The sequence below is a fragment of the Perognathus longimembris genome, chromosome 1, assembly GCF_023159225.1.
Source record: "Perognathus longimembris pacificus isolate PPM17 chromosome 1, ASM2315922v1, whole genome shotgun sequence".
NCBI classification, from domain to species: domain Eukaryota; kingdom Metazoa; phylum Chordata; class Mammalia; order Rodentia; family Heteromyidae; genus Perognathus; species Perognathus longimembris.
Window position 1 is genome coordinate 53,850,573 of NC_063161.1, and position 27,816 is coordinate 53,878,388.

At 43.9% G+C, this 27,816-nt stretch overlaps 2 protein-coding genes across 4 annotated transcripts in view; one reads left to right on the forward strand and one right to left on the reverse strand.

Annotated features, from left to right (window-relative positions):
• The window catches only part of Larp4 (La ribonucleoprotein 4), a 150,564-nt gene that overhangs the window by 69,418 nt on the left and 53,330 nt on the right, over nucleotides 1–27,816 (reverse strand). The window lies entirely within an intron of this gene.
• The window catches only part of Fam186a (family with sequence similarity 186 member A), a 47,421-nt gene that overhangs the window by 12,233 nt on the left and 7,372 nt on the right, over nucleotides 1–27,816 (forward strand). The window contains exons 2-8 of the mRNA XM_048342100.1: nucleotides 7,144–7,363; nucleotides 9,696–9,866; nucleotides 17,980–21,002; nucleotides 21,837–22,094; nucleotides 22,455–23,060; nucleotides 23,097–25,333; nucleotides 25,364–26,053. Coding sequence (XP_048198057.1) covers nucleotides 7,144–7,363; nucleotides 9,696–9,866; nucleotides 17,980–21,002; nucleotides 21,837–22,094; nucleotides 22,455–23,060; nucleotides 23,097–25,333; nucleotides 25,364–26,053 — 7,205 coding nt within the window. The remainder of the gene's footprint in view (nucleotides 1–7,143; nucleotides 7,364–9,695; nucleotides 9,867–17,979; nucleotides 21,003–21,836; nucleotides 22,095–22,454; nucleotides 23,061–23,096; nucleotides 25,334–25,363; nucleotides 26,054–27,816) is intronic.

A 27,816-nucleotide genomic window follows, 5' to 3' on the forward strand; every position in this document is an offset into this window, starting at 1 on the left:
TAGGACAACAGAAGAGATAACTTGAAGACATCTCTACAAGTGGCTACATGCCACCCACACTAGGTTCAAAGTATACAAACATAAGTTCATTTAAAAGATCTAACCTTGAAACTGAGTGCCGGCTGATCATGCCTATAATCCTAGCTACTCAGGAGGCTGAAAGCAGAAGGATCAAGGTTCAAGGCTTTCCTGTGAAAGAAAATTATGTGAGACTATCTTGAAAATAATCTTCTAGAAACGGGGCTGGAGGTGTAACTCAAGTAGTAAATCCCAGTACCATTAAAAAAATTTTTTTTGAGAAGAGAGCACCACCTGGGCACACCTGTTCTCTGCTCTCACATGACTACCTAGCAAGTTATTCTCCAGGATTCCTTTCACTGTGTTGAGTAGCCTAGGTATTCAAGAGTGTGATATAATCATGATCTGGCAATTGCTTGAACTGGTGGTAGATCATGATGGTGTTAACATAATGCTGGCTTTGCAAGAATGGAGGATGCAAGAGTTACATAGTCATATCCAGACTTCAAAGAAAATTCTGAGAGATGAGACAATGTGTAGCAAGGTGAGGATCCCTGAAGAGCCCATTCACTTTTGAGAAAGAAACCAAAGAGGCAATGGATGCCTCCAGGAAACTGGAGATGCTAGAAATGTGGAACATCTGCCCATTCAAGCTGCAGGGAGCAGGAATGTGAGAATGTGGGCATTGATCTGCAAGGCTTGGTGTGGGGGGGGGGTGCCCAAAGCTCTGGAGGTCACATCATCCTGCATGTTTTCTGGATTCTGGACATGGAACTACAGCAGTTGATATTCACCCTGTTAAATTTCTGTCTTGATTTGGTCCCATACTTCCTTGCTATTTTTCAATATCTCCCTTTTGTAGTGGAGATGTTTATTCTGTACCATTTGTATCTTGGAAGTATAGAACCTTTCTTTTTTACTTCAGAGAGGCTCACAGATAAGAGTTTGTCTTGAGTCGCAGAAGAGATGCTGGACTTGAAGAGCAATATTAGAAGTGTTGGAGGTGGAGCTGTGGCTCCAGTGATAGAGGCTAGCTTTGGGACAGTGCCTAGACCCTGTGTTCAAGCCCTGGTACAGACATAAAAAAACAACAAACAACCAAACTGTCAAAAAACAAGACCCAAAACTACCCCCCAATAACAACAATCATAAGAAGTGTTAAGAGTATGATGATTCTTAGAGAGTAAGCAAATGCATTTTGCATTATATAATGACTATAAGACCTTTGGAGACCAGGGATAGAATTTTATTCTATTTTTCTGGTCCTGGGGCTTGAACTCGGGGCCTCAATACTGTCCCTCAGCCTCTCTGTGCTCAAGGCTAACACTTGACCACTTGAGCCACAGTACCACTTCTGGCTTTTTCTGAGTAGTTTATTAGAGATAAGAATCTCACAGAATTTCCTGCTGGACTGGCTTCAAACTGTGATCTTCAGCTCTCAGCCTCCTGAATAGTTAGGATTATAGGCATGAGCCACTGGTGCCTGGTTCAGGGATAGAATTTTATATTGCTCATTGGCAAAGCTCCTACTTAGCAAGTGCAACATCCTGGGTTTGATCCCCAGTACCAAAAAAGAAAAGACAAAAAAGAATGAAAGACCTACCAATGTGGTGGCAACATCCCACTATCTTATAGTCCTTGTGCTCTTCCCTTCCCTTCTCCTTTTCTTTTTCTCCTCTCCCCATTCTTGTCACCATGATGTAAAGTGCTTCCTCCATTACACTCTCCTTTGTCAAGATGAATTGAAACCTCTGAACATTAAGCCCAAATAAATATCTCCTCCTTTGGGTCTGGGAATGTGGCTTAGTGGTAGAGTGCTTGCCTAGTATGCATGAAGCTCTGGGTTCGATTCCTCAGCACTACATAAACAGAAAAGACCAGAAGTGGCGCTGTGGCTCAAGTGGTACAGTGCTAGCCTTGAGCAAAAAGAAGCCAGGGACAGTGCCCAGGCCCTGAGTTCAAGCCCAGGACTGGCAAAAAAAAAAAAAAAGCAAAAACAATATCTCCTCCTTTAAAGTTGCTTGGTCAGGTATTTTGTCACAGTGACAAGAGTAACTGCTTACTATAACATTTAATATTACAAAAGTTGGATTGTAAGATATGTACGTCTTCAACTTCACTGGTGTTTTCTTCTTAAATAACAGATTATGAATATCCCTGTTACTTCACATAACTTTCAACACACTATGATATTAGAGCTTAAACAGTTCTTGCCAGGGCTGGGAATATAGCCTAGTGGTAGAGTGCTTGCCTTGTATACATGAAGCTCTGGGTTCGATTCCTCAGCACCACATATATAGAAAAGGCCAGAAGTGGCGCTGTTGCTCAAGTGGTAGAGTGCTAGCCTTGAGCAAAAAGAAGCCAGGGGCAGTGCAAAGGCAGGAGGATCTTGAGTTCACAGCCAGTCTAGGCAAAGTTAATGAGACTCAATCTTTATTTTTTGGTGGTGATGGTCCTGGGGCTTGAACTCTGAGCCTGGCCACTTGTCCTTGAGCGCTTTTGCTCAAGGCTAGTGCTCTAGCACTTTGAGCCACAGGGAAACTTCCAGTTTTCTGGTAGTTAATTGGAGATGAGCCTCATGGACTTTCCTGCCTGGGAGGGGTTTGAATTGTAATACTCAGATCTCAGCCTTCTGAGTAGCTAGGATTATAGTCATGAGCCACCAATGTGCCTGGCTCCGCTCTCTTTTCTCATGTTTTAAATTTTTTTTATTAAGTAGTACAAAGAGGTTACAATTCCATAAAGTCAGATTATGAGTATAATGCATCTTGCTCAACGATAAGACTCAATCTTGAAAACAAAATGCAAGCAAAAGGGCTGAAGGCATAGCTCAAGTAGTATAGCACTTGAGTGAGGTCCTTGCTTTAATCCCCAATATTACAAAACAAAAACCATCAACCAAAACAAATTTTGTGTCCACTTTTTCAAAGTTTGGTACTAGCTTTGGGTAATTGTACATTTTTAAAATTATATTTTTATTATCTTTTAGTAGTTGTACCAAGAAGTTATTATTTAATATGTCTGTTAATGCATCAAAAAGGTATTTTGTTTTGTTGTTTCAGTTTTTGCTAGCCCCAGGGCTTGAACTTGGAGTGGGTGCTGAGGGTCTTCTTTCCCCCTGAGCATTTTTCCCCCTCAAAACTAGTGCTCTACCACTTGGGACACAGCTCCACTTTGAGCTTTTGGTGGTTAAAGGTAAGTGTCTCATGCACTTTCCTGACTGAGCTGGCTTTGAACTGTGATCCTCAGATCTCAACTTCCTGAGTAGCTAGGATTATAGGCATAAGCCACAAGCACCTGGCTCAAAATATTTGTTAAAAAGGATTAGAGGGGGGGGGGGTCTAGGGATATGGCCTAGTGGCAAGAGTGCTTGGCTTGTATACATGAAGCCCTGGGTTCAATTCCCCAGCACCACATATACAGAAAACAGCCAGAAAAGTGGCACTGTGGCTCAAGTGGCAGAGTGCTAGCCTTGAGCAAAAAGAAACCAGGGACAGTGCACAGGCCCCGAGTTCAAGCCCTAGGACTAGCAAAAAAAAAAAAAAAAAGGATTAGGAATGTAGCTCAGCAGAGTGCTTGTATAGCAGGTGTGAGGCTATGGGTTTATAAGCTTAATCTCAAATCAAAGGAGAAAGCTGGGCAGTGGTTGATCACACCTGTAATCCTAATCACTCAGGAGGCTGATATGAGGATTTCAGTTCAAAAATAGCCCAGGCTGGAAAATCCATGAGACTCTTATCTCTAATTAACTGCCAGAAAACCAAAAGTGGAGCTGTTGTGAGTTCCAAGTGGTAGAAAGCTAGCCTTGAGCAAAAGAGCTCAGAGACAGCACCTAGGCCCCAAGTTCAAGAGAGAAATGGGGAAGGAGAGAGAAGTGTGGAGAGGGAAGAAAAATGAAACAATTTACAACTTTTTTTTTTTAGCAGCTATGATTTAACAGTTGCATTTTACAGGTGGGGCAGAAGTTCAGAGATGTTAAGTGATCGACCACCTGTCATTTTAATGAGAGTCCAGTTAGGATACAAACCTAACTTCAAACCAATGCTCCTTCTAGTCTGTCATATCCTTGCTAGAATGATAAAGCAGGAAAATAATTTTTTTTTTTTTGGCCAGTCCTGGGCCGTGAACTCAGGGCCTGAGCACTGTCCCTGGCTTCTTTTTGCTCAAGGCTAGCACTCTGCCACTTGAGCCACAGTGCCACTTCTGGCCATTTTCTGTATATGTGGTGCTGAGGAATCGAACCCAGGGCCTCATGTATATGAGGCAAGCACTCCTGCCACTAGGCCATATTCCCAGCCCCAGGAAAATAAAATTTGTATGCCAGTACTAGGGCTTGAACTCAGGGTCTGGACACTATCCGTTAGCTCTTTTTTGCTCAAGGCTGGTACTCTACCATAAAGCCATAGCTCCCACTTCTAGTTTTTTGGTGGTTAGTTGGAGATAAGTCTCTCAGATTTGTCTCTCTGAGCTGGCTTTGAACTGGATTCCTCAAATCTCAGCCTCCTGAATAGCTATAATTACAGGCACGAACCACCAGCACCCAGCCAGAAAAGAGAATTTTTTTAATTGTTGTTTCAGAGGTGATATACAGCAAAGTTACTTTTACATATATTGGGTGATAAATACATTTCTTTCCTGTTTGCTTAGTATCAGCTGTTTATTCTTTCTCTTTCATTCCCTTCCTTCCATCTCTAGAAAAGAAAATTTTTAAAGAAGTAAAATCTGAGACCCATAATAAAGCCAAATTAGCAAGACTGTGTGTGTGTGTGTGTGTGTGTGTGTGTGTGTGTATGTGTGTGTGTGACAGAAACTCACTATGGTGCCCAGACTGGTCTCAAACTTGTAATCATCTGCCTTAGTTTCCCAAGCAGCTAGGATTAGTAAGTCTTTAACTGGACATCTTTATATTAGTTGTTGCTGATATTCTGGGAAGAATGATCAAAGTTTATCTCTGTTTCCTCCTCATCCTTTGTGTGTGTGGAGGGAAGAGAGAGGTCCTAGGACTTGCACTCAGGGTCTAAATGTTGTTCCTGAGCTTTCTTTGCTCAAGGCTAGGCCATTCTACCACAGCCCCACTTCCAGCTTTTTTTATTTTTTGTACTAGTCCTGGGGCTTGAACTCTGGGCCTGGACACTGTCCCTGAGCTCTTTCACTCAAGACTAGGGCTCTTGAGTCTCAGCTACACTTCTGCTTTTCTGGCAGTTAATTGGAGATAAGTGTCTCACAGATTTTCCTGCCGAGGCTGGCTTTGAACTGTGATTCTCAGATCTCAGCCTTCCAAGTAGTTAGGATTTCAGGTGTGAGCCACCAGCATCGTGTGTGTGTGTGTGTGTGTGTGTGTGTGTGTGTGTGTGTGTGTGTGTGTGTGTATGTGAGAGAGAGAGAGAAAGAGAGTGAGAGAAATCAGAAATACAACTTGTAAGACTCTCTGGCACAGACTGGCTTTGAACATCTACCCATGGCACTTAGCCACCTGGGTAGCTAGGATTATAGGCAACAGACATTGATGTCCTGCTTCTCCTCCTTTTTTTTTTTTTTCTTCCAATCCTGGGCCTTGGACTGAGGGCCTGAGCACTGTCCCTGGCTTCTTTTTCTCAAGGCTAGCACTCTGCCACTTGAGCCACAGTTCTGGCCATTTTCTATATATGTGGTGCTGAGGAATCAAACCCAGGGCTTCATGTATATGAGGCAAGCACTCTTGCCACTAGGCCATATTCTAGCCCTCTGCTCCTTCTTTTACATCTTCTTCTTTCTCCTTCCTCCCTTCCTTCCTTCTGTCCTCCCTCCCTCCCTCCTTCCTCTCTTTCCTTCTTTCTTTCTTTCTTTCCTTCTTTCTTTCTTTCTTTCTTTCTTTTTCTTTCTCTCTTGTGCTCTTTCTCTATCTCTCTCTCTCTCTCCTCTCTACTTTCTTTTTTTTGCTGGTCCTTGAACTCAAAGCCTAGGTGCTGTCCCTGAGCCTTTCTATGCTCAAGGCTAGTACTCTATCACTTGGCCACAGTGCCACTTCAAGCTTTTTCTGAGTAGTTTATAGGAGATAAGAATCTCACAGACTTTTTTGCTCAGGTTGGCTCTTTGAAAAATAGCTAAGGGCTGGGGATATGGCCTAGTGGCAAGAGTGCTTGCCTTGTATACATGAAGCCCTGGGTTCAATTCCCCAGCACCACATATATAGAAAATGGCATATATAGAAGGGGCGCTGTGGCTCAAGTGGCAGAGTGCTAGCCTTGAGCAAAAAGAAGCCAGGGACAGTGCTCAGGCCCTGAGTCCAAGGCCCAGGACTGGCCAAAAAGAAAAAAGAAAAGAAAAATAGCTAAAGCAAAAAAAGGCTGGGGATATGTCTCAAGTACTTGCCTAGCAAGGACAAAATCCTGAACTCAAACTCTACTACCAAAAAAAAAAAGAGTCAAGCATCGGTGGCTTATGCCTATAATCTGGCTACTCAGGAGCTAAGATCTGAGAATCATGGTTTGAAGACAGCCCAGATAGGAAAGTCGTATCTCCAATTAATCACAGAAAAAGCCAGAAGTGGCACTGTTGCTCACATGGTAGAGCACCAGTCTTGAGCAAAAAGGAACAAAGGGAAGGTGCCCAAGCCCAGAGTTCAAGCCCTAGCACCAGCAAAAAAAAACTCAAGGAGTTTTCTGCTCAGGCTGGCTTCAAACCTCAGTTCTCAGATCTCAGCCTCCTGAGTAGCTAAGATTACTAGTGTGAGCTACCACAGCTGGGCTTTTTTTTTTTTTTTGGTGGTGGGACTGGGGTTTGAGTTCAGTGTCTTGTCCTTGGTATGCAAGTGTTTGAGTCATATCCCAGCCTTTTTTTTTTTTTTTTTTTTTTTGCTTTAGCTATTTTTCAAAGAAGTTGTAATTTTTCCCTGGGGCAGCTTCAGACTTTGATCTTCCTACCTCTGCTATCTGCAAATCCCTGATGGCAAGTATCAGTGTGCTCAGCTTTTTACTGGTTGAGATGTGGGTATCCAAAATTCTTTTGTGCATGTTACCTTGAACTATTGTTTTCCTTATCTCTGCGTCCCAAGTAGTTAGATTACAGGTGTGAGCCACCACTGTCAGCTATAAAACTTGTTCTCAAATGAATAACTGATTAATATAATACTCTTTATTTTTACAGGACATTAATATGAAGCTGATTGACACGATAAACAATGTACAGAGGATATTAACTCGCTATACTATTGATTTTGAGGCAGCCGCTGGAAGAAAGGGCTCTGTTGTAGAGTATTCAAAAAAACGAAGAGCTGTGTTTTTGGAGAAAATAAGTACTTATACTAAGGCTATTGATTATAGAGAAAAGATTCTTTCCTACCTTCTGAACTGGTTGGAAGAATGGAGTAAGTTTCCATAAGTGGTTCAGAGGAAATCATAAGCTTAATAAAATGATAGAGAAGAGGTTTTGTAAGTAAAGTTTGAAGGACTAACCCAGCTTCAAGATAGAAAGGCTAAGGAGGTTATTCATTGAATCGTTGTTCTCTGCTCCAGTAGGAACAAAATAAGAAAAATACAGAGCTGGACCCTGGTGGCTCTTGATTGTAATCCTAGCTACTAAAGAGGCTGAGATCTGAGGATCACTGTTTGAAGCCAGCCAGAGCAGAAAAGTCCCCATGATGCTCTTATCTCCAATAAACCACTCAAAAACTAGAAGTGGTGCTGTGGCTCAAGTGGTAGAGTGCTATCCTTGAGCACAAAGAGACCCAGGCCCTGAGTTCAAGCCCAACAAAAAGAAAAAGAAAACTACAGGCTTATTCATGGTGGCAGCTATTTCTCTCTCCTTTATTTTCTTCAAGCATGCTACTATAGATTCTTCCCAGTATTATAATGTTTCCTCTATCTTGCCTAGAACACTGTTCACCAGATAGCCATATGGCTGACTCCCTGCTTAAATTGTGCTTGTGGTTGAACTCAGAGGCTTGATTTCTCAACTCTACTTTTTCACTCTTGGCAGGCACTCTACTACTTGAACTACCCTTCCAATTTTGTTTTTTGTTGGTTAATTGGAGATAATAGTATCTTAGATTTATCTGCCTATGCTGGCTCCAAGATCTTAGTCCCCTAAGAAGCTAGGATTACAAAGCTTGAGCCATTGGCAGCTGGCTCATCACTCTTCTTAATTATTGTCTATAGCATTCATATCTGACATACTATATAAATTGACTTTGCATTTAAATTTTTTTTGCTCTTTTCTCTACAATGCAAGTACTATGAAATTGGGGATATTGTTTTGTTTACTGTTGTGTTCATGTTGTCTAGAATGATATAAGACAGAACAGGCACTGATGGATTTAAAGAATGAATGGGCAAAGAATACCAAACTGGAAAGGAGTTTCATTTTGTTGCAAGAAATCCTTCACTCACATTTTTTAAATTTATTTATTTTTCTTTCCTTTTTTATTTTTTTGGCCAGTCCTGGGGCTTGGACTCTGGGCCTGAGCACTGTCCCTGGCTGCTTCCCGCTCAAGGCTAGCACTCTGCCACTTGAGCCACAGCGCCACTTCTGGCCATTTTCTGTATATGTGGTGCTGGGGAATCGAACCCAGGGCCTCATGTACATGAGGCAGGCACTCTTGCCACTAGGCCATACACACAGCCCCTAATTTATTTATTTTTCATGCTGGTCCTGGGCTTGATCTCAGAGCCTGGGCGCTGTCCCTGAACTTCTTTTTGCTCAAGGCTAGTTCTCTACCACTGAGCCACAGCAACACTTGTGGATTTTTCTGAGAAGTTTATTAGCGATAAGACTCTCATATGGTGCTGGGGATATGGCCTAGTGGCAAGAGTGCTTGCGTCATATACAAGAGGCCCTGGGTTCAATTCCCCAGCACCACATATACAAATAATGGCCAGAAGTGGCGCTGTGGCTCAAGTGGCAGAGTGCTAGCCTTGAGCAAAAAGAAGCCAGGGACAGTGCTCAGGACCTGAGTGCCAAGGCCCAGGACTGGCCAAAAAAAAAAAATAAATAAAAAAAAAGACTCTCATAGACTTTCCTGCTTGGGCTGGCTTCAATTGGGATCCTCTGCCAGGGAATTCAACCAAATAGATCCGGGCCGGGGATATGGCCTAGTGGCAAGAGCGCTTGCCTCGTATACTTAAAGCCCTGGGTTCGATTCCCCAGCACCACATATACAGAAAATGGCCAGAAGTGGCGCTGTGACTCAAGTGGCAGAGTGCTAGCCTTGAGCAAAAAGAAGCCAGGGACAGTGCTCAGGCCCTGAGTCCAAGGCCCAGGACTGGCAAAAAAAAAAAAAAAAAAAAAAAAAGATCCATTTTAATGAGATAGAGATACAGATATTTGTGTGTGTATGTGTGTGTTGGTATTAGGACTTGAACTCAGGGCCTAGGCACTGTCCCTTAGCTTTTTCACTCTGCTACTTGAGCCATAGATCCACTTCCAGCTCTTTGGTGTTTAATTGGAGATCAGTCTCACAGGTTTGTCTGCCTGGGCTGGCTTTGAGCCATGATCCTCAGATCTCAGCCTCTTGAGTATCTAGGATTAAAGGAATCAGCCACTGGCACCTAGCTCTGATTCATACTTATTTTAAAGAAAAAGGTTCAGTCAGATAACTGTATTCCCCAATGCTACAATGTTGAATACTTCCCAGTATTATAGGCCTATATGGATATAACTATTTTTCCAAGCAAAAATGAATTTTATTTACTCTTTTCAAGATGGCATTTTGTCGGAGATAACTTCAATTGATCTTGATGACTACCACCACTGGGTAGCAAAAATGGAGATCTTACCAGAAACATTAAAAGGAATTGATAACTGTGTCAAGATACTGTGTAGAATTTGTACATCTTTAGTTGAAGAAAAGAAGAGACAAAAGAAAAAAACATGTAAGAGTGCTTTATGACTCTTGGAAATGGAGTTTTACTTGTTCTAGAAACAATGATGTACTGACTTATAATTTGTTGGTTCTGGGTTTTTTTTTTTTTTTTGCCAGTCCTGGGGCTTGAACTCAGGGCCTGAGCACTATTCCTGGCTTCCTTTTGCTCAAGGCTAGCATTCTACCACTTGAGCCACAGCATCACTTCCGGATTTTTCTATATATGTGGTGCTGAGGAATCGAACCCAGGGCTTCATGTATACGAGATGAGCACTTTGCCACTAGGCCATATTCCCAGCCCGACTTATAATTTGTATACCATCAAATTCATACATGTTAGGTACACAGTTCTTTCTAGTCTGATCATGACAATCCCATTTTAAAGCATTTCCATGATCCCAAAAAGGTCCTTTGTATTCACTTGTAGTATACCCTATTCTAACCCCTAGCCCCATAGTAATCTATATTCTGTCTCAATAAATTTGCTTTGATTTTTCTGGGTATTTCATATGAACAGAATAAAGAGAATCATATTTTATGTAGTCTATGTGACTTTTTTTTGCCAGTCCTGGGGCTTGAACTCAGGGCCTGAGCACTGTCCCTGGCCTCTTTTTGCTCAAGGCTAGCACTCTACCACTTGAGCCACAGCTCCACTTCCAGCTTTTTCTATATATGTGGTGCTGGGGAATTGAACCCAGGGCTTCATGTATATGAGGTGAGCATTTTTACCACTAGGCCATATTCCCAGCCCCATGGCACTTATTTTTTAAGACAAGGTCTCTATATGTAATCCAGGCTGGCCTAGAATTTAGGATCTTCATGTCTAGTCTCCTGAATGCTGGGATTATAGGCAAATATCCCTTTGCCTGAGTATCTCTTTTTTTTGTGGTACTGGGGATTAAACTCAGGGCCTCAGGATTGCTCAGGCAAGGGGCTCTACTGCTTTTCTATTTTTTGTTTGTTTCTCAAATAAGGTTTTACACTAACTTTGCCTGGGCTAGCTTCAGACCTCAATCCTCCTATTTCTGCCTCCCAAATAGCTAGAACTAGAGGTGTGACATATAATGCCTGGCTGTCTTCTATATTGTATCAATACTGTTTTTTTTTTTTTTAATTCAGCTTGTTAGGTAGTCTCTCTACCACTTTAACCATGCTCCTAGCCTTTTTTTCATCATTTTTGAAATAGGTTATTATATTTATACCTGGGCCAACATGTACTGTGCTTCTCCTATTTTTGCTTCCTAAGTAACTAGAACAGGTGCATGCTATGATGCCCAGCTTTTTTGTTGTTGTTGGTTGTGGGGCTTGAACTATGGGCCTGGGCACTGTCCTTCAGCTCTTCAGCTCAAGGCTAGCACTCTATCACGTGAGCCACAGTGCCACTTTTGGTTTCTGGGTGGTTAATTGGAAAATCTCACAATCTTTCCTGCCTAGGCTGGCTTTGAACCTCGATCCTCAGATCTCAGCATCCTGAGTAGCTAGGACTATAGGTGTGAGACACTAGCGCCTGGCAGTACCCAGCTTTTTTTTTTTTTTTTTCACCTGGAAGTCAGAACCTGAGATTTTAAAATTCTTTGCTCAAGGCTAGTGCTCTACTACTTGAGCCACAGCTCTACTTCTAGCTTCTTGGTGGTTAATTGGAGATAAGAATCTGTCTCATGGACTTTCCTGCTTGGTCTGGTTTTGAACAGAGTCCTCAGATCTCAGCCTCCTGAGTAGCTAGGATTACAGGAGTGAGCCATCTGTGTACTTGACCATGCTCAGCTTTTTATTGGTTATAATGGAAGTCTTGTTAACTTTTTTGAATAGGCTGGCCTCAAACAATAATCTTACTGATCTCTGCCTCCTGAGTCAATGGGATTATAGTTGTGTCACCTTGCTCAGCAGGGCTGCATTCTTTTTTTTTTTTTTTTTTTTTTTTTGCCACTTCTGGGGCTTGAACTCAGGGCCTGAGCATTGTCCCTGGCTTCCTTTTTTATTCAAGGCTAGCACTCTACCACTTGAGCCACAGCACCAACTGGCTTTTTCTTTTCTTTTTTTCTTTTTTTTTTTTTTTTGCCAGTCCTGGGGCTTGGACTCAGGGCCTGAGCACTGTCCCTGGCTTCCTTTTTGCTCAAAGCTAGCACTCTGCCACTTGAGCCACAGCGCCACTTCTGGCCGTTTTCTATATATGTGGTGCTGGAGAATCGAACCCAGGGCTTCATGTATACGAGGCAAGCTCTCTTGCCACTAGGCCATATTCCCAGCCCCCAACTGGCTTTTTCTATATATGTGGTGCTGAGGAATCGAAACCAAGGCTTCATGTATGAGAGGCAAGCACTCTACCACTAGGCCATATTCCCAGTCAAGGCTGCATTCTTTTTATCAGTATAATGATTTTGAGATTCAGCCATGTTACAAGATAGTTGTAGTCTCCACTTTTCTATTGAAAGTTGTTTATAGTTACTTAGACATACTATATTTTGTTGTTTACCAGTTGATGAATAGTTGGATTGTTTCCTCTTTGGACTTTTATGAATAATGTTGCTATAACTACATAGGTACAAAATCTTTGTGTAGACACATATTTTCATTTACTTTTTTTATATACCTTAGAAGAAGAATTACTGGATCATATGGCAAATTGTTTTTTAAAATGATTGTACTATTTTGCATTCCTGCCAGCATCTAACACATGCATGAGGATTCAAAATGAAACTATTAGGCAAGGCTTGATCTAAGGGCCCGAACACTCTCCTTGAGCTTTTTTGTGCATGGTTATGCCTCTACCACTTGAGTCACAGCTCTATTTCTGCATTTTGGTAGTTAACTGGAAATAAACATCTTACAGACTTGTCTGCCGGGACTGGGTTTAAACAGCAATCTTCATTCTTTTACCTTTCTGTTTCTTAAGCTTGAATGATCTCCATTAGCCTTTTTTTTTTTCCGAATACTTTTCTAAAATTACTAATATTCTATTATATATATATACATTTTTTATTTTTTATTTTTTTTTTTTGCTAATCCTGGGGCTTGAACTCAGGGCCCAGGCACTGTCCCTCAGCTTTCTTTTGCTCAAGGCTAGCACTCTACCAGTTAAGCCACAGCACCACTTCCAGCTTTTACTGTTTATGTGTGCTGAGGAATGAAACCCAGGGCTTCATGCATGCTAAGCAAGCACTCTACCACTAAGCCACATTCCCAGGCTCAAGAATTTTTTTGTTTTTGCCAGTCCTGGTTAAGTCTTAGCATTAAATTTGCTATTTTTTTCTGTCAGCTTAAATCTGTTTTTTGAGATCTTCTGAAGAATTTTTTATACTTTTGTATACTTTTCAATTCTATAATTTCTACTTGGTTTTTATTGATATACTTTAATAATTGAGTAATTGCCATCACATCTTTTCCTCTCATTTTAAAAAACGACTTCCTTATCTCTTTGGATTATATTTACTATATTTACAAGTTCTTTTCCTTTTTTTTTTTTCTTGCTGGTCTTAGGGCTTGAACTCTGGGCCTGGACACTGTTCTTGAGTCTCTTTGTGCTCAAGGCTAGCAGTCTACCTCTTGAGCCACAGTGTCACTTCTGGCTTTTCTGAGTAGTTTACTGGAGATAAATAAAACTCTCACAGGGACTTTTCTGCCCAGGCTGGCTTCAAACTGTGATCCTCAGATCTCAACCTCCCAAGTAGCTAGGATCACAGGTGTTGAGCCACTGGCTCCCAACTCCCAATTTCAGTTTTTGAAGTCTTTTTTCCCTGATAAATCCAGTATCTAGACTTCTCAGAGACAATTTCTATTGTTTCTTTTTTTTAATTTCTATTGTTTCTTATCCTTTCTGTATAGATCATGTTCCTATTTCTTTGCATATTTATTTCTTCTCTTTCTCTTCTTTTTTTTCTGCCTAGACCAGGACTTGAACTCTGTACCTGACACATTTGTTTACTGGCAAGCACTCTACCAACAGAGCCATACTTCTAACCCTGCATATTTTTTTATGTTGACAAGTAAATGTTTTGGGTCTACTATGTCATAACAACACTAGATTCTGACTCCCTCTATCACTCAAGGGTTTATTTTTCCATTATTATAGAGTCTTTTACCTTTTTTTTTTTTAGTGATATCCTCCAAATGTCAGGAAATCCATTTTTTTATTGTTTTATCTTTTCTTTTTGTATTATATATATTTATTATCAAACTGAATTACGAGAGGTTACAGTTTCATACATTAGGCATTGGATACATTTCTTGTACTGTTTGTTACCTCGTCCCTCATTCCCCCCTCCCCTCTACCCCTTTCCCTCCCCGCCATGAGTTGTTCAGTTGTTCAGTTCATTTACACCAAACAGTTTTGCAAGTATTGCTTTTGTCGTTGTTTGTCTTTACCTTTTCTTTCTTTCTTTTTCTGTTGGTCATGGGGCTTGAACTCTGGGCCTGGGCACTGTCCGCACTTGAGCTGAAAGCTAGCGCTCTACCACTTGAGCCACAGAGCCACTTCCAGTGATTAATTGGAAATAAGAGTCTCACAGACTTTCCTACTGGGCTGGACTTTCCTACTGGGCTGGCTTTGAACTGCAATCCTCAGATCTCAGCTTCCTGAGTAGCTACGATTACAGGCATGAACCACCAGTGCCTGGCCAGAGTCTCTTTTCCATAGTGGAAAACCACTAATATCCCAACTCAGTTGTATTTATTTTTCTATTTTCTTTCTTTCCTTCATTTTTTAAACCCTAATTTCTAGGGTCATCCCTGAATCAGTAAGGCTTCATTTCTGAAAATGAATCTGTGTAGGGATTGAAGTTTTTTTTGTGAATAATAGAGAATATAGATGGCGGTGACTGTGATCAAAGTACATTACATACAAATATGAAAATATGTCGAAACCCATTAAAATGTACAATTTACTTTTGAAAAGAGATTGTAACAATGCCTTGAGCATGGTCTTTCTTTCCATTCCTTCCTTCCCTTTTTTTTTTTTTTTTTTTTGTGGGTCCTAGGGCATGAACTCAGGGCTTCAGCACTGTCCCTGAGCTCTTTTGCTCAAGGCTTGCCCTCTACTACTTCTGGTTTCTTGGTAGTAAAATCGAGATAAGAGTGTCATGGGCTTGCTGCCCTGGCTAGCTTTGAACCATGATCCTCAGATCTCAGCTTCCTGAGTAGCTAGGATAACAGGCATGAGCCAAGCACTGGGCTGGGCATGTTTCTTCCATGTTTAATTCTGAATCATGTCACCCCCTCAGGCAGTAAAACTGTCAGTCCTCACAGCCTGCTTTACTCTGCTGAAGAGCTGGGAAAAGGGGTAAAGGTTAGAGATGTAAACAACTCCAGCTTATCAGATTTCACCAGATTATAACTATAATTATTATTAAAGCAGTTGTGTAAAGCAGTTATAATTTCTAAGTCAGGTTATGAGTACAACACTTCTTGGTCAATGGTCAATGTCACTCCTTTTGTTCTCCCCAATTTTCCCCATCCTGTTTCTACCCTCAAGTTACATAGTTGTTTTTGTTTTGTTTTGTTTTGTCAGTCCTGGGGCTTGATAATTGTTTCTGGGTCTCTCTCTCTCTCTCTCTCTCTCTCTCTCTCTCTCTCTCTCTCTCTCTCTCTCTCTCTCTCTCTCTCACTTTCTCTCTCTTTTATTTATTTATTCTTTTGCCAGTCCTGGGGTTTGGACTCAGGGCCTGAGCACTGTCCCTGACTTCTTTTTGCTCAAGGCTAGCACTCTACCACTTGAGCCACAGAGCCACTTCTGGCTTTTTCTGTTTATGTGGTGCAGAGGAATCGAACCCAGGGCTTCATGTATGCATGGCGAGCACTCTACCGCTAAGCTAAATTCCCAGCCCTGTCTCTGAGTCTCTTTGTTCTCAAGGATAGTGCTCTACCACTTGAGCCACAGTGCCATTTCCAGCTTTTTCTGAGTAGTTTATTGGAAATAAAGAGTCTCATGGACTTTCTTGCCCTGGCTATCTTCAAACCATGATCCTTAGCATTTAGCCTTCTGAGTAGCGAGGATTACAGGTATGAGCCACCAGCACCTGACTACACAGTTCATTTCTTAACATTTTTATTTATTTATTTTTTTCTAGTCTTGGGACTTGAACTCAGAGCCTGGGTACTGTCACTGAGCTTCTTTTGCTCAAGGCTAGCACTCTACCACTTAAGCCATAGAACCATTTCTAGCACTTTCTGTATATGTGGTACTGAAGAATTGAATCCAGGGCTTCATGCATGCTAGGCAAGCACTCTACCACTAAGCCACATTCCCAGCCCGCACATAGTTCATTTTTCAATAATGTATACTGAATAGAGTGACTACATTTTTTTCACCCTTTCTCTTTCCATTTCTGTGTTTTACTGAGGTTTAGCAGTTTTCTTTTTGGTCAATTTCTTTTTTTTTTTTGACCAATCCTGGGCCTTGGACTCAGGGCCTGAGCACTGTCCCTGGCTTCCTTTTGCTCAAGGCTAGCACTCTGCCACTTGAGCCACAGCGCCACTTCTGGCCGTTTTCTGTATATGTGGTGCTGGGGAATCGAACCCAGGGCCTCACGTATACGAGGCAAGCTCTCTTGCCACTAGGCCATATCCCCAGCCCCTTTTTGGTCAATTTCTAATGTCCTAAAATTACTGTTTTTATAGCTTTGTCTAACTTTATTATTACTTTTAGGGGAAAATAAATCTGTTTTTTTTCTCACTTAGCCATTCCAGAAACTCCTTCAAATGTTTGTCTCTTGTGTATGATTCATTTAAAAGAACCAAAGTCAACTTTCATTCAGAAAATGTAAAAGAGAAGCAAGAATCCAAGAAAGAAAATGAAAAGTATTAAATATAATTAGAGCCAGAGCAAAGTTTTGGCTTATATTTTATCTGATTCCAAAGTTGCAAGTAAAAGTAAGATGAGCCAGGCACCAGTGACTCACACCTGTAACCTCCTAACTACAGAGGAGGCTAAGATATGAGGATAACAGTTTGAAGCTAGTCTAGGCAAGAAAGAGCCTTCTCTTCAATTAACCACCAAAAAGCTGGTAGCATAGCTGTGGCTCAAGTGACAGAGCACCAGCCTGAGTGAAAAAGCTCAAGGACAGTGCCCAGGCTCTGAGTTCAAGCCCTATGACCAGCATATACAACACACACACACACAGAGACACATACACACACACAAAGTTGAATTGGGTGCTGGTAGCTGGTAGCTGGTAGCACTTGTAATCCTATCTACTCATGAGGCTGAGAGCTGAGGATCTCAGTTCAAAGCCAGTCCAGGCAGCAAAGTTCATAAGACTGTTATCCCCAAATAAACACCTAAATCCAGAAGTGGAAGAGTGGCTCAAATGGTAGAGCCACAGCCTTGAGTGAAAAAGGTAAGGGACAGTGTCCAAGCCCTGAGTTTAAGCCCTGATACCCACATACACATACCTCTCCCCCCCACACACACAAAGTTAAGCACTCATTCCATTTATAATCTAAGCTATTTAGGAGGCTGAGACCTAGAGAATCTGAGCTCAAAGTTAGCCCAGGAAAAAAGTCTGTGAGACTCTATCTTTAATTAAGCAGCAAAATTAAAAACAAAACAAAACAAGCTAGGCTAAATGTGTGGCTCAAGTAAGCTCCAAGTAAGAGTCCCTGAGTCCATGGCATGATACTAGCACACACATACACACACACACACACACACACACACACACACACACAGAGAGAGAAAGTTGAAATTAAGTTGATTTCCTAAACTCTGGAAGTAGATATTCTGGGTGACTTTAAGAGATGAATCATTCTTTTAAAAAATGATACTACTTGGGCTGGGAATATGGCCTAGTGGCAAGAGTGCTTGCCTCATATACATGAAGCCCTGGGTTTGATTCCCCAGCACTACATATATAGAAAATGGCCAGAAGTGGTGCTGTGGCTCAAGTGGCAGAGTGCTAGCCTTGAGCAAAAGGAAGCCAGGGACAGTGCTCAGGCCCTGAGTCCAGGCCTAGGACTGGCAAAAAAAAAAAAGATACTACTTGCTTTGGGGATAAAGTTCTTTGGTGAGTCTGTCTCTTTAGGTATCCATTAATTGAAGTTAAGTTTCATAGGCTTAAGCATGGACAGAACATAACATAAAAGACAAAATGTAAATTTATTGTTTATCTTTATGTTTTTTTTTCTTTCAGTATCTAGAGGTACTCTATGGAAATCCTGGAAGGAAAGAGTTGTAAAGCGACCCGCAACAGCTCATGCTTTAAGACCAGATCAGATGGTTAGTGATCAATTTGCAACAAATACAAAGATTTCTGAAATTCAAGAAATGCTACAGGAGCTCATAGGCACAGCAATGTTCAGCAAATTAGAAAACAATGCTATTAAATATATATCAGCGACAATAATAAACCTTTATAAAGCCTTGTCTATGCTAAATGATGAATTAAAAGCTCATTCCCAAAGTGATGATGTATTTCAAGATGAAAGCAGAGAAGCAGAAAAAGAACTTTCCCTGAAGATAATAAATCAACTCGGTGTGGAAAATGAAATGCTTCTTCTAAAACTTAAAAGTGAAGAACAAAAATATGAACAGCTTCTTCGATCCAAACTTAATATAGAACAGACCACACACCCAGTCCTTAAAGCATCATCAGTGACCAAAATTATTGACATACAGGGAAATGTGGACAGTATTTTAGCCAAAGAATTTAAAATTGTTATAGATGAATCTGAAAGGAAAGAGACCATAGGCACTGGGATAAAGTGGGACTCAGTTATCTCATATGCAGCCCAAGATGAAATGATTCTAAGTTTAACTGGAGAGGAAGAGGAAGAGGAAGAGAAGGACAATGAGGAAGAGAAAGAGACAGAGACAGAGACAGAGAAAGAGCTTTTACCCGAAGAAACACAGAAAAGGCCTTTTGAAGATATTACTGAAGATGACATAGCCCTGAAAAAAGATGAGACTAGCCAATATCAATCACAGAAAATAAAACACTCAAAAAGTGCACGTCCACGTAAGACCTCTGAATCAAGCATAAGTAAAGATGGGCAGAGCTTCTTAGAGGTCAAATCTAGTCAATATGCTGAGCTACAGGCAGAAAAGAAAAAAACACCCTCTACCTTAGTCAAATCAAAGTTATCAACTGAAACAAAAAGCCAAGATGTCAAAAGTGAAAAAAGTAGCATGGTGGAATTACCCAAAAAGATAAAACATGAAACCTCATCTGGGAAAGGCAAGTCTTCTCCAGTGACGAAAGAAGAACTTACCACTGCTCTAAAAATTACCACAAGCACAGAAGGAAAAACCGAGAAGACTGAAAATCTCTTCACCAAACATGCCTCACCTCACCCACTTCCTTCAAGGACTACAGACGGCAAAAGTGAACAAAGTAATGTAGAATCATTTCACAAAGCTATATTGGCATTCTTAAGAGAGAAAATTGACAATATTGGAAAGCCTTTTGATAAAAAGAGTGGGATAAAGGAAGGAGAATTACCAAAAAGAGAAGTTGAAAAATTAGGAATCATAAAGGCAAATATGGAGGAATATTTTCAAAATGTGGCTGAAACTGTGACTGCAACATTGAGGAAATACAAAAATATAAAAAAGGAAGAAAAAATTGGAGAGACATCTATGACAGAAAAACCAGGAGTCCCAGTTACACCAGGATTAGATTTTCATGCGAAGTCTGAAATGAGGTCCTTCCTCGCAAATGAAAACTTAGACCCAATAATTAGCAATTTTATACAAATGATTTGGGATGAAGTGGAAAGTGAAAGACATATTCCAATGGTTTTGACAGAAAAGAAAAGGGAGAAAGATGACCAAGAGAAGCCCAAGCAGGAGCAGTCAGAAAAATGGAAACAAACAAGCAGAGAACAAAGGGGCCCTGAAAAGAGGGAGGAGGAAAGAGTAGAGATGAAAGAATCCAAGCAAACAATTAAAGAACAAAAGGTGCCTGAAGAGAAAAAAGGGAGAGAGAAGAGAAGGCGGTCATCACTGAAAGTGAAGGGTGAGAAGTCAAAGTCTCAGATAGTGATAGAGCGCACAGACAGCAAAAAGCAGATCAAGGCAAAGAATAAGGAGAAACATACTGATGTACTGCAAACTATGGTTACTCAAACGCAAGTGACATTAACTCCTAGGTCAAAGAAACAAATAACAACTGCTCTACCATCACCTGTCTGGCAAGAAATGGAAGACCAAAATGAATTTGAGAAATCAGAGAGAGTTTCTACTGGAAAGCATTCCTTACAAGTCACTTCTTCAGCTCCCAGGCACTCGGTAGCATTAGAGCGCCTCAAGATTTCTGCAGCTGTCCATAGAAATTCCACTACTCTTACTCCTAAGGCCAAAGGACGAAAACCCACTCTCACTCCTCAGCAGATTGAGAAGATAAAGCTCACCTCTACCTCTGAGAGATCTCCAAGTATGAGTGTATCCACTTCTAAACAGGCACAGGAATCAGGGATCACACTCACTCTGGAACAAAATCAAATACCGAGGGCCCCCATTACCCCTAAGAAGGAAAAGATACAAAAGCAATTTATAACATCAGAAAAGAGCCAGGCAATGCAGAGCCCAATGGTGACTACACAGGCCCAGGCTCAAGGGATCACTCTCACTCCACAGCAGCCGCAGGCTCAAGGAATCACTCCTACCTCTCAGCAGGCCAAGACCCAGGGGATCACTCCCACCTCCCAGCAGGCCCAGGCTCAGGGGACCACTCTCACCTCTCAGCAGGCCCAGGCCCTGGGAATCACTCTTACTCATGAGCAGGCTCAGGACCTGGGGACCACTTTCCCCCCTCAGCATGCCCAGCCCTTGGGAATCACTCTTACTCCACAGGAGGACCAGGCTCAAGGGATCACTCTTACCAGTCAGCAGGCCCAGGCCCTGGGAATCACTCTTACTCCTGAACAGGCCCAGGCTCAAGGGATCACTCTCACCCCTCAGCAGGCCCAGGCTCTGGGGGTCACTCTCACCCCCCAGCAGGTCCAAGCTCAAGGGATCACTCTTATTCCTCAGCAGGCCCAGGCCTTGGGGATGAGTCTCACCCCTCAGCAGGCCCAGGCTCTAGGGATCACTCCCACCCCTCAGCAGGCCCAGACTCTGGGGATCAGTCTCACTCCCCAGCAGGCCCAGGCTCAAGGGATCACTCTTACCCCTCAGCAGGCCCAGGCCTTGGGGATCAGTCTCACCCCCCAGCAGGTCCAAGCTCAAGGGATCACTCTCACCCCTCAGCAGGCCCAAGCTCTAGGGATCACTCCCACCCCTCAGCAGGCCCAAACTCAGGGGATTACTCTTACCCCTCAGCAGGCCCAGTTCTTGGGGATCAATCTCACACCCCAACAGGCCCAAGCTCAGCAGATCACTTTTACCCCCCAGCAGGCCCAGGCTCTGGGGATCAGTCTCACCCCCCAGCAGGCCCAGGCTCAGGGAATCACTCCCACTCCCATCCTCCAGCAGGCTCAAGCTCAAGGATTCACTGTCACTCCACAGCAGGACCAGACCCTAGGGATCACCCTCACTCCACAGCAGGTTGAAGCTCAGGGGATTACTCTCACCTCTCAACAGGTCCAGGCACAGGGGATCAGTCCCATCCCTCAGCAGGCCCAGGCTCAGGGCATCACTCTCACACCTCAGCAGACTCAAGCTCCAGGGAAAACACTCACTCCTCAGCAGGCCCAAGCCCTGGGGATCACTCTCACCCCACAGCAGGCCCAAGCTCAGGAGATCACTCTCACCTCTCAGCAGGCCCTGGCCATGGGGATCAGTCTCACCCCCCAGCAAGCCCAAGCTCAAGAGATCACTCTCACTCCTCAGCAGGCCCAGGCTCTGGGGATCACTCTCATTCCCCAGCAGGCCCAGACTCAAGGGATCACTCTCACCCCTCAACAGGCCCAGGCTCTGGGGATTACTCTCACTCCCCAGGAGGCCCAAGCTCAAGAGATCACTCTCACCTCTCAGCAGGCCCTGGCCATGGGGATCAGTCTCACCCCCCAAGAAGCCCAAGCTCAAGAGATCACTCTCACCCCTCAACAGGCCCAGGCCTTGGGGATCAGTCTCACCCCTCAGCAAGCCCAAGCTCAAGAGATTACTCTCACTCCTCAGCAGGCCCAGGCTCTGGGGATCACTCTCACCCCTCAGCATGCCCAAGCTCAAGAAATCACTCTCACTCCCCAGCAGGCTCAGGCTCTGGGGATTACTCTCACTCCTCAGCAGGCCCAAGCTCAAGGGATCACACTCACCCTTCAACAGGCCCAGGCCATGGGGATCAGTCTCACCCCCCAGCAAACCCAAGCTCAAGAGATCACTCCCAGGCCCCAGCAGGCCCAGGCCATGGGGATCAGTCTCACCCCGCAGCAAGCCCAAGCTCAAGAGATCACTCTCAGCCCCCAGCAGGCCCAGGCTCAAGGGATCACCCTCACCTCTCACCAGGCCCAGGCCATGGGGATCAGTCTCACCCCTCAGCAAGCCCAAGCTCAAGAGATCACTCTCACTCCTCAGCAGGCCCAGGCCATGGGGATTACTCTCACCCCTCAGCAAGCCCAAGCTCAAGAGATCACTCTCACTCCTCAGCAGGCCCAGGCCATGGGGATTACTCTCACCCCTCAGCAAGCCCAAGCTCAAGAGATCACTCTCACTCCTCAGCAGGCCCAGGCCATGGGGATTACTCTCACCCCTCAGCAAGCCCAAGCTCAAGGGATCACTCTCACTCCTCAGCAGGCCCAGGCCATGGGGATTACTCTCACCCCTCAGCAAGCCCAAGCTCAAGAGATCACTCTCACTCCTCAGCAGGCCCAGGCCATGGGGATTACTCTCACCCCTCAGCAAGCCCAAGCTCAAGAGATCACTCTCACTCCTCAGCAGGCCAAGGCCATGGGGATTACTCTCACCCCTCAGCAAGCCCAAGCTCAAGAGATCACTCTCACTCCTCAGCAGGCCCAGGCCATGGGGATTACTCTCACCCCTCAGCAAGCCCAAGCTCAAGAGATCACTCTCACTCCTCAGCAGGCCCAGGCCATGGGGATTACTCTCACCCCTCAGCAAGCCCAAGCTCAAGAGATCACTCTCACTCCTCAGCAGGCCAAGGCCATGGGGATTACTCTCACCCCTCAGCAAGCCCAAGCTCAAGAGATCACTCTCACTCCTCAGCAGGCCCAGGCCATGGGGATTACTCTCACCCCTCAGCAAGCCCAAGCTCAAGAGATCACTCTCACTCCTCAGCAGGCCCAGGCTCTGGGGATTACTCTCACCCCTCAGCAAGCCCAAGCTCAAGAGATCACTCTCACTCCTCAGCAGGCCCAGGCCATGGGGATTACTCTCACCCCTCAGCAAGCCCAAGCTCAAGAGATCACTCTCACTCCTCAGCAGGCCCAGGCTCTGGGGATCACTCTCACTCCCCAGCAGGCCCAGACTCAAGGGATCACTCTCACCCCTCAACAGGCCCAGGCCTTGGGGATCACTGTCAGCCCCCAGCAGGCCCAGGCTCAAGGGATCACTCTTACACCTCAGCAGGCCCAGGCTCTGGGAATCCATCTCTCTCCCCAGCAGGCTCAGACTCAAGGGATCACTCTCCCCCCACAGCAGGTCCAGGCCCTAGGGATTACTCTCACCCCCCAGCAAGCCCAAGCTCAAGAGATCACTCTCACTCCTCAGCAGGCCCAGGCTCTGGGGATCACTCTCACTACCCAGCAGGCCCAGACTCAAGGGATCACTCTCACCCCTCAACAGGCCCAGGCCTTGGGGATCACTGTCAGCCCCCAGCAGGCCCAGGCTCAAGGGATCACTCTTACACCTCAGCAGGCCCAGGCTCTGGGAATCCATCTCTCTCCCCAGCAGGCTCAGACTCAAGGGATCACTCTCCCCCCGCAGCAGGTCCAGGCCCTGGGGATTACTCTCACCCCCCAGCAAGCCCAAGCTCAAGAGATTTATCTCACTCCCCAGCAGGCCCAGGCTCTGGGGATCACTCTTACCCCTCAGCAGGCCCAAGCTCAAGAGATCACTCTCACTCCCCAGCAGGCCCAAGCTCAAGGGATCACTCTCACTCCCCAGCAGGCCCAAGCTCAAGGGATCACTCTCACCTCTCAGCAGTCCCAGGCCATGGGGATCAGTCTCACCACCCAGCAAGCCCAAGCTCAAGAGATCACACTCACCCCTCAACAGGCCCAGGCCTTCGGGATCACTCTCATTCCTCAGCAGGCCCAGGCTGAAGACACTACCTTTCTTACTGAGAAACCTCACATTTGGGGGGTCAGGTTAACAAATGAAGAGGCCCAGGTATTACCAGTTCCTTTTACTCTGGAGCAAGTCCAAAGACTGAAAGTTCCCATTACCCCTTCGTATACTCAGGTACCTACAAGGCTTGCCACTTCTGAAGAGACCCCAGAAATGCAAATGCCACAAAGTACTAGACAGGCCCAGATATTTGGGGTTTCATTTCCCCAAAGACAGGCTGAAGCATCTGAAGTCACCATCACACCAGAGCAGATGGAGGCATTTGGCTCCACCTTTTCTCTGAAGCCGGTTCAGGCATTGTGGCCATCTCTCACTTCTGTTCAAGAACAATCATTGGAAGTCTCTAGCACCTCAAGAAAGATCCAGTCATTGAAGGATGATCTTGTCCAAGAAAAGACACAAGCATTGATGCTCACTCCTGAGAAAGCCCAGACTTTAGGTACCAAACTTACCCACGAACAAGCTCAAAAAGCTGTTATCACTCTCACCTCTGAGCAGGCACTAGAATTAGAAGTCCCTCTCACTGAAGAACAGGCCTCAAAACTGGGAGTTTCTTTCACTCCAGAAGAGCCTCAAGAAGCATCAAGCATTAAGCAGTTGCTACCCTTGTCAGTTACTTCCTCTCATCAACAGGCTCAGGCATTTCCTACTCCTCTGACGTTGGAAAAGTCTGCCATATTGGTACCTTCTACTCTTAGATCATTTGAGGAATTGAAGACTTTCCTCTCGACTGGGCAACCCAGTATACCAACTTTATCTCCAAGTCTTAAGCAGTCCCTGCTATCATCTATTGCTCAGAAGTCCTCTATATTTGAGATATCTCCTCCTCCTTTGCCTCCTCTCACTCAGGCCCCTAGAAAACACCTAGAAAAAAGTGCTCCTTTGGTTTCTACAAAGCTCCTGGCACCAGAGACCTTTCCTATGTCTAGAAAGATCCCAACATATACAGGTCAAACCACTCCTTCACCATCCCCAAGAGCAGAGGTCCCTTCCCAATTTGAGCAGCTCCCAATATCTGGGGCTCCTGTCATTCCAAAGCAGTTCCTGACTCCCCAGCCTCCTTTGAGATCAGAGGCCCCTCTAACTGGAGGACTACCTCTTGTATCTGGAGTCCCACTTACTTCTGGACAGATTCCCAGATTGTTGGCTCCTCTTTCCCCTGGACAGCCCTTGATTCCTGGGGCCCCTTCCATCTCCAGAGAGCTCCTAGAATCTGGACTCTTAGCTTTCTCAGACCAAACCCAGGTGTTACAGACTCCTGCTTACACTGAGCGATCTTCCTATGTTCAGACTCCTACCCTTGGGCAGGATCGTATGACAAAGACCCTTTCTGGGCAAGTTTCCCCATTATTGATATCTCCCATCATGGGGCATCCCTCTACACAACGGACTCTCCCAACCCCTGAAAAGCCCAAGACAGTCCTTTTCTCTTCGGCAACTCAAAAAAAATTGGCTTCTCTGAAACCTAAATCAGCTCATCCAAGGGCTTCAGATTTCAAGGTATCTAGAGCTCCTTTCACTGCTAAGAAGACTGAAATATCAGATGTCTCTGACACTTCAGAAGTAACCTGGATGACCCCTGAACTATCCCAGTCCTACCTCACTGGTTATAGGCCACCAGTTTTACAAACCTCTTATATTGATGAAGCAGCCCTCCCCACTCTCAGAAAGCCTGTAAAATCACCACCTCACCTACCTAAAACATTACAGATCTCATCTTCTGAATGGGACCTGAAATCCCTACTGCCCTCTATGGACAAGCCCGGGATTATAACTTCAGCCAAGATCTTAGTGCCTCCTTCCTCTCCCCAAGACCTTGAAGAGAAGAGGTATTTTGTTGATGTGGAGGCTCAGAGGAAGAACCTGATACTATTAAGTCAGGCTACAAAAACTTTTGGACTCTCTGAAGAACAATACATAACAGCTCGGAATCTCATAACTGAGATACTTCATATGGACACAGTTCAGCTGGGGTACCTATTTCGCAAGTACATTGCCTACAGACTGATCCAGTATGCCAGGTAGATGTCATTATTATACACCTCATTTTCTGATATAGATTTAATTTCAAATACCCTCCCTCATTGCCATGAAGAATATTCATATTTGTAAGATCATATGTGCTAAAATTCTTTATAGATTCCTTTTAGTATTTTTAAGTTGGTGGCTGATTTGCTTGGGTTATTAGTCGTTTTATATGTCTTTGGTTTACAATTTGGTTTACAATTTCCTATTATGAGATTTAGACCTCACTTGTCTACTTTTTTTAACATAGCTAACCAGTTTCTTGATCCCTATTTGAAAAACAATCTGTCTTTTTCCCAGTTGATTTAAAAGCACTTTGACTATAAATTATTTTATCATCTGAGTTGAAATCTCTACTTTGCACTATTTTGTCTTGATCTTCTGACAAATCATTTTTATTCTGTTATTAGGTTCACTTCTTATCTTCCTTCCTCCCCTCTCTCCTCTTCTTTTTTCATTTTTTTGGTATTGAGTCTTAACATATGCTAGGTAAGTAGTCTACAACTGAGATATATTTCCAGACACTTTTTCTTTAGTTTGTGACAGCGTCTCACTAGGTTACCCAACCTGGTCTTGAAACTTGCTGTCCTCCTATCTTAGTCTTTTGAAAAGGCTAAAAGAAAAAGAAGGTTGAATTTTGTTAAAATGCTCCAATTATATATTATGTGTCATAATATATAAATGTTTTATATAAAATACATTACACATTATAATATAGCAATATATCATATACAGTTCATTATATATAATATACCATATATATATTTGTTGGTACTAGGGTTTGAACTTAAGGCCTGCTTGTAAAGTGGTTAGTCTGCCAGTGCCTTTTGGAACTGGTAATTTTTGAGATAGGGTCTTACTTGATGAGCAGATCAGCATACACAGTGATCTTTCTATTTGTGCTTCTTTTGTTATGAGAATGACAGGAACATGCCACTGTGCTGAGCTATTGTGCTTCCTCAGTGACTTGAGATGACAGTGAGTGCCACCACATCAAGTCATTGTCAAAAATGGAATTTCACAGGGCTGGGGATGTGGCCTAGTGGCAAGAGTGCTTGCCTCGTATACATGAGGCCCTGGGTTCGATTCCCCAGCACCACATATACAGAAAATGGCCAGAAGTGGCGCTGTGGCTCAAGTGGCAGAGTGCTAGCCTTGAGCAAAAAAGAAGCCAGGGACAGTGCTCAGGCCCTGAGTTCACGGCCTAGGGCTGGCCAAAAAAAAAAAAAAAAAAAAAAAAAAAAAAAAAATGGAATTTCACAAACTTTGATGTCTTCAAACCTCAAGCGCCTGATCCTCACCTCCCAAGTAGCTAGAACTTCAGGCTTGAGCAACCTCACCTGGATATAACTTTTTTTTTTTTTTTTGGCCAGTCCTGGGTCTTGGACTCAGGGCCTGAGCACTGTCCCTGGCTTCTTTTTGTTCAAGGCTGGCACTCTGCCACTTGAGCCACAGTGCCACTTCTGGCCATTTTCTGTATATGTGGTGCTTCATGCATAGGAGGCGAGCACTCTTGCCACTAGGCTATATCCCCAGCCCGATATAAAATTTTTTAAGTCTATTTGTTTTGTGTATGTGTATGTGTGTGCGTGAGACAGAGACAGAGACAGAGACTGACAGAGAAAGAGAGAGAGCGAGGGAGAGAGCACGTGCACATGGTTGTCAGGCTTGAACTCAGAGCCTGGGTACTGTCCTTGAGGGTTGTTGTTTTGTTTTGTTTTGTTTTGTTTTTTGCTAGTCCTGGGGTTTGAACTCAAGG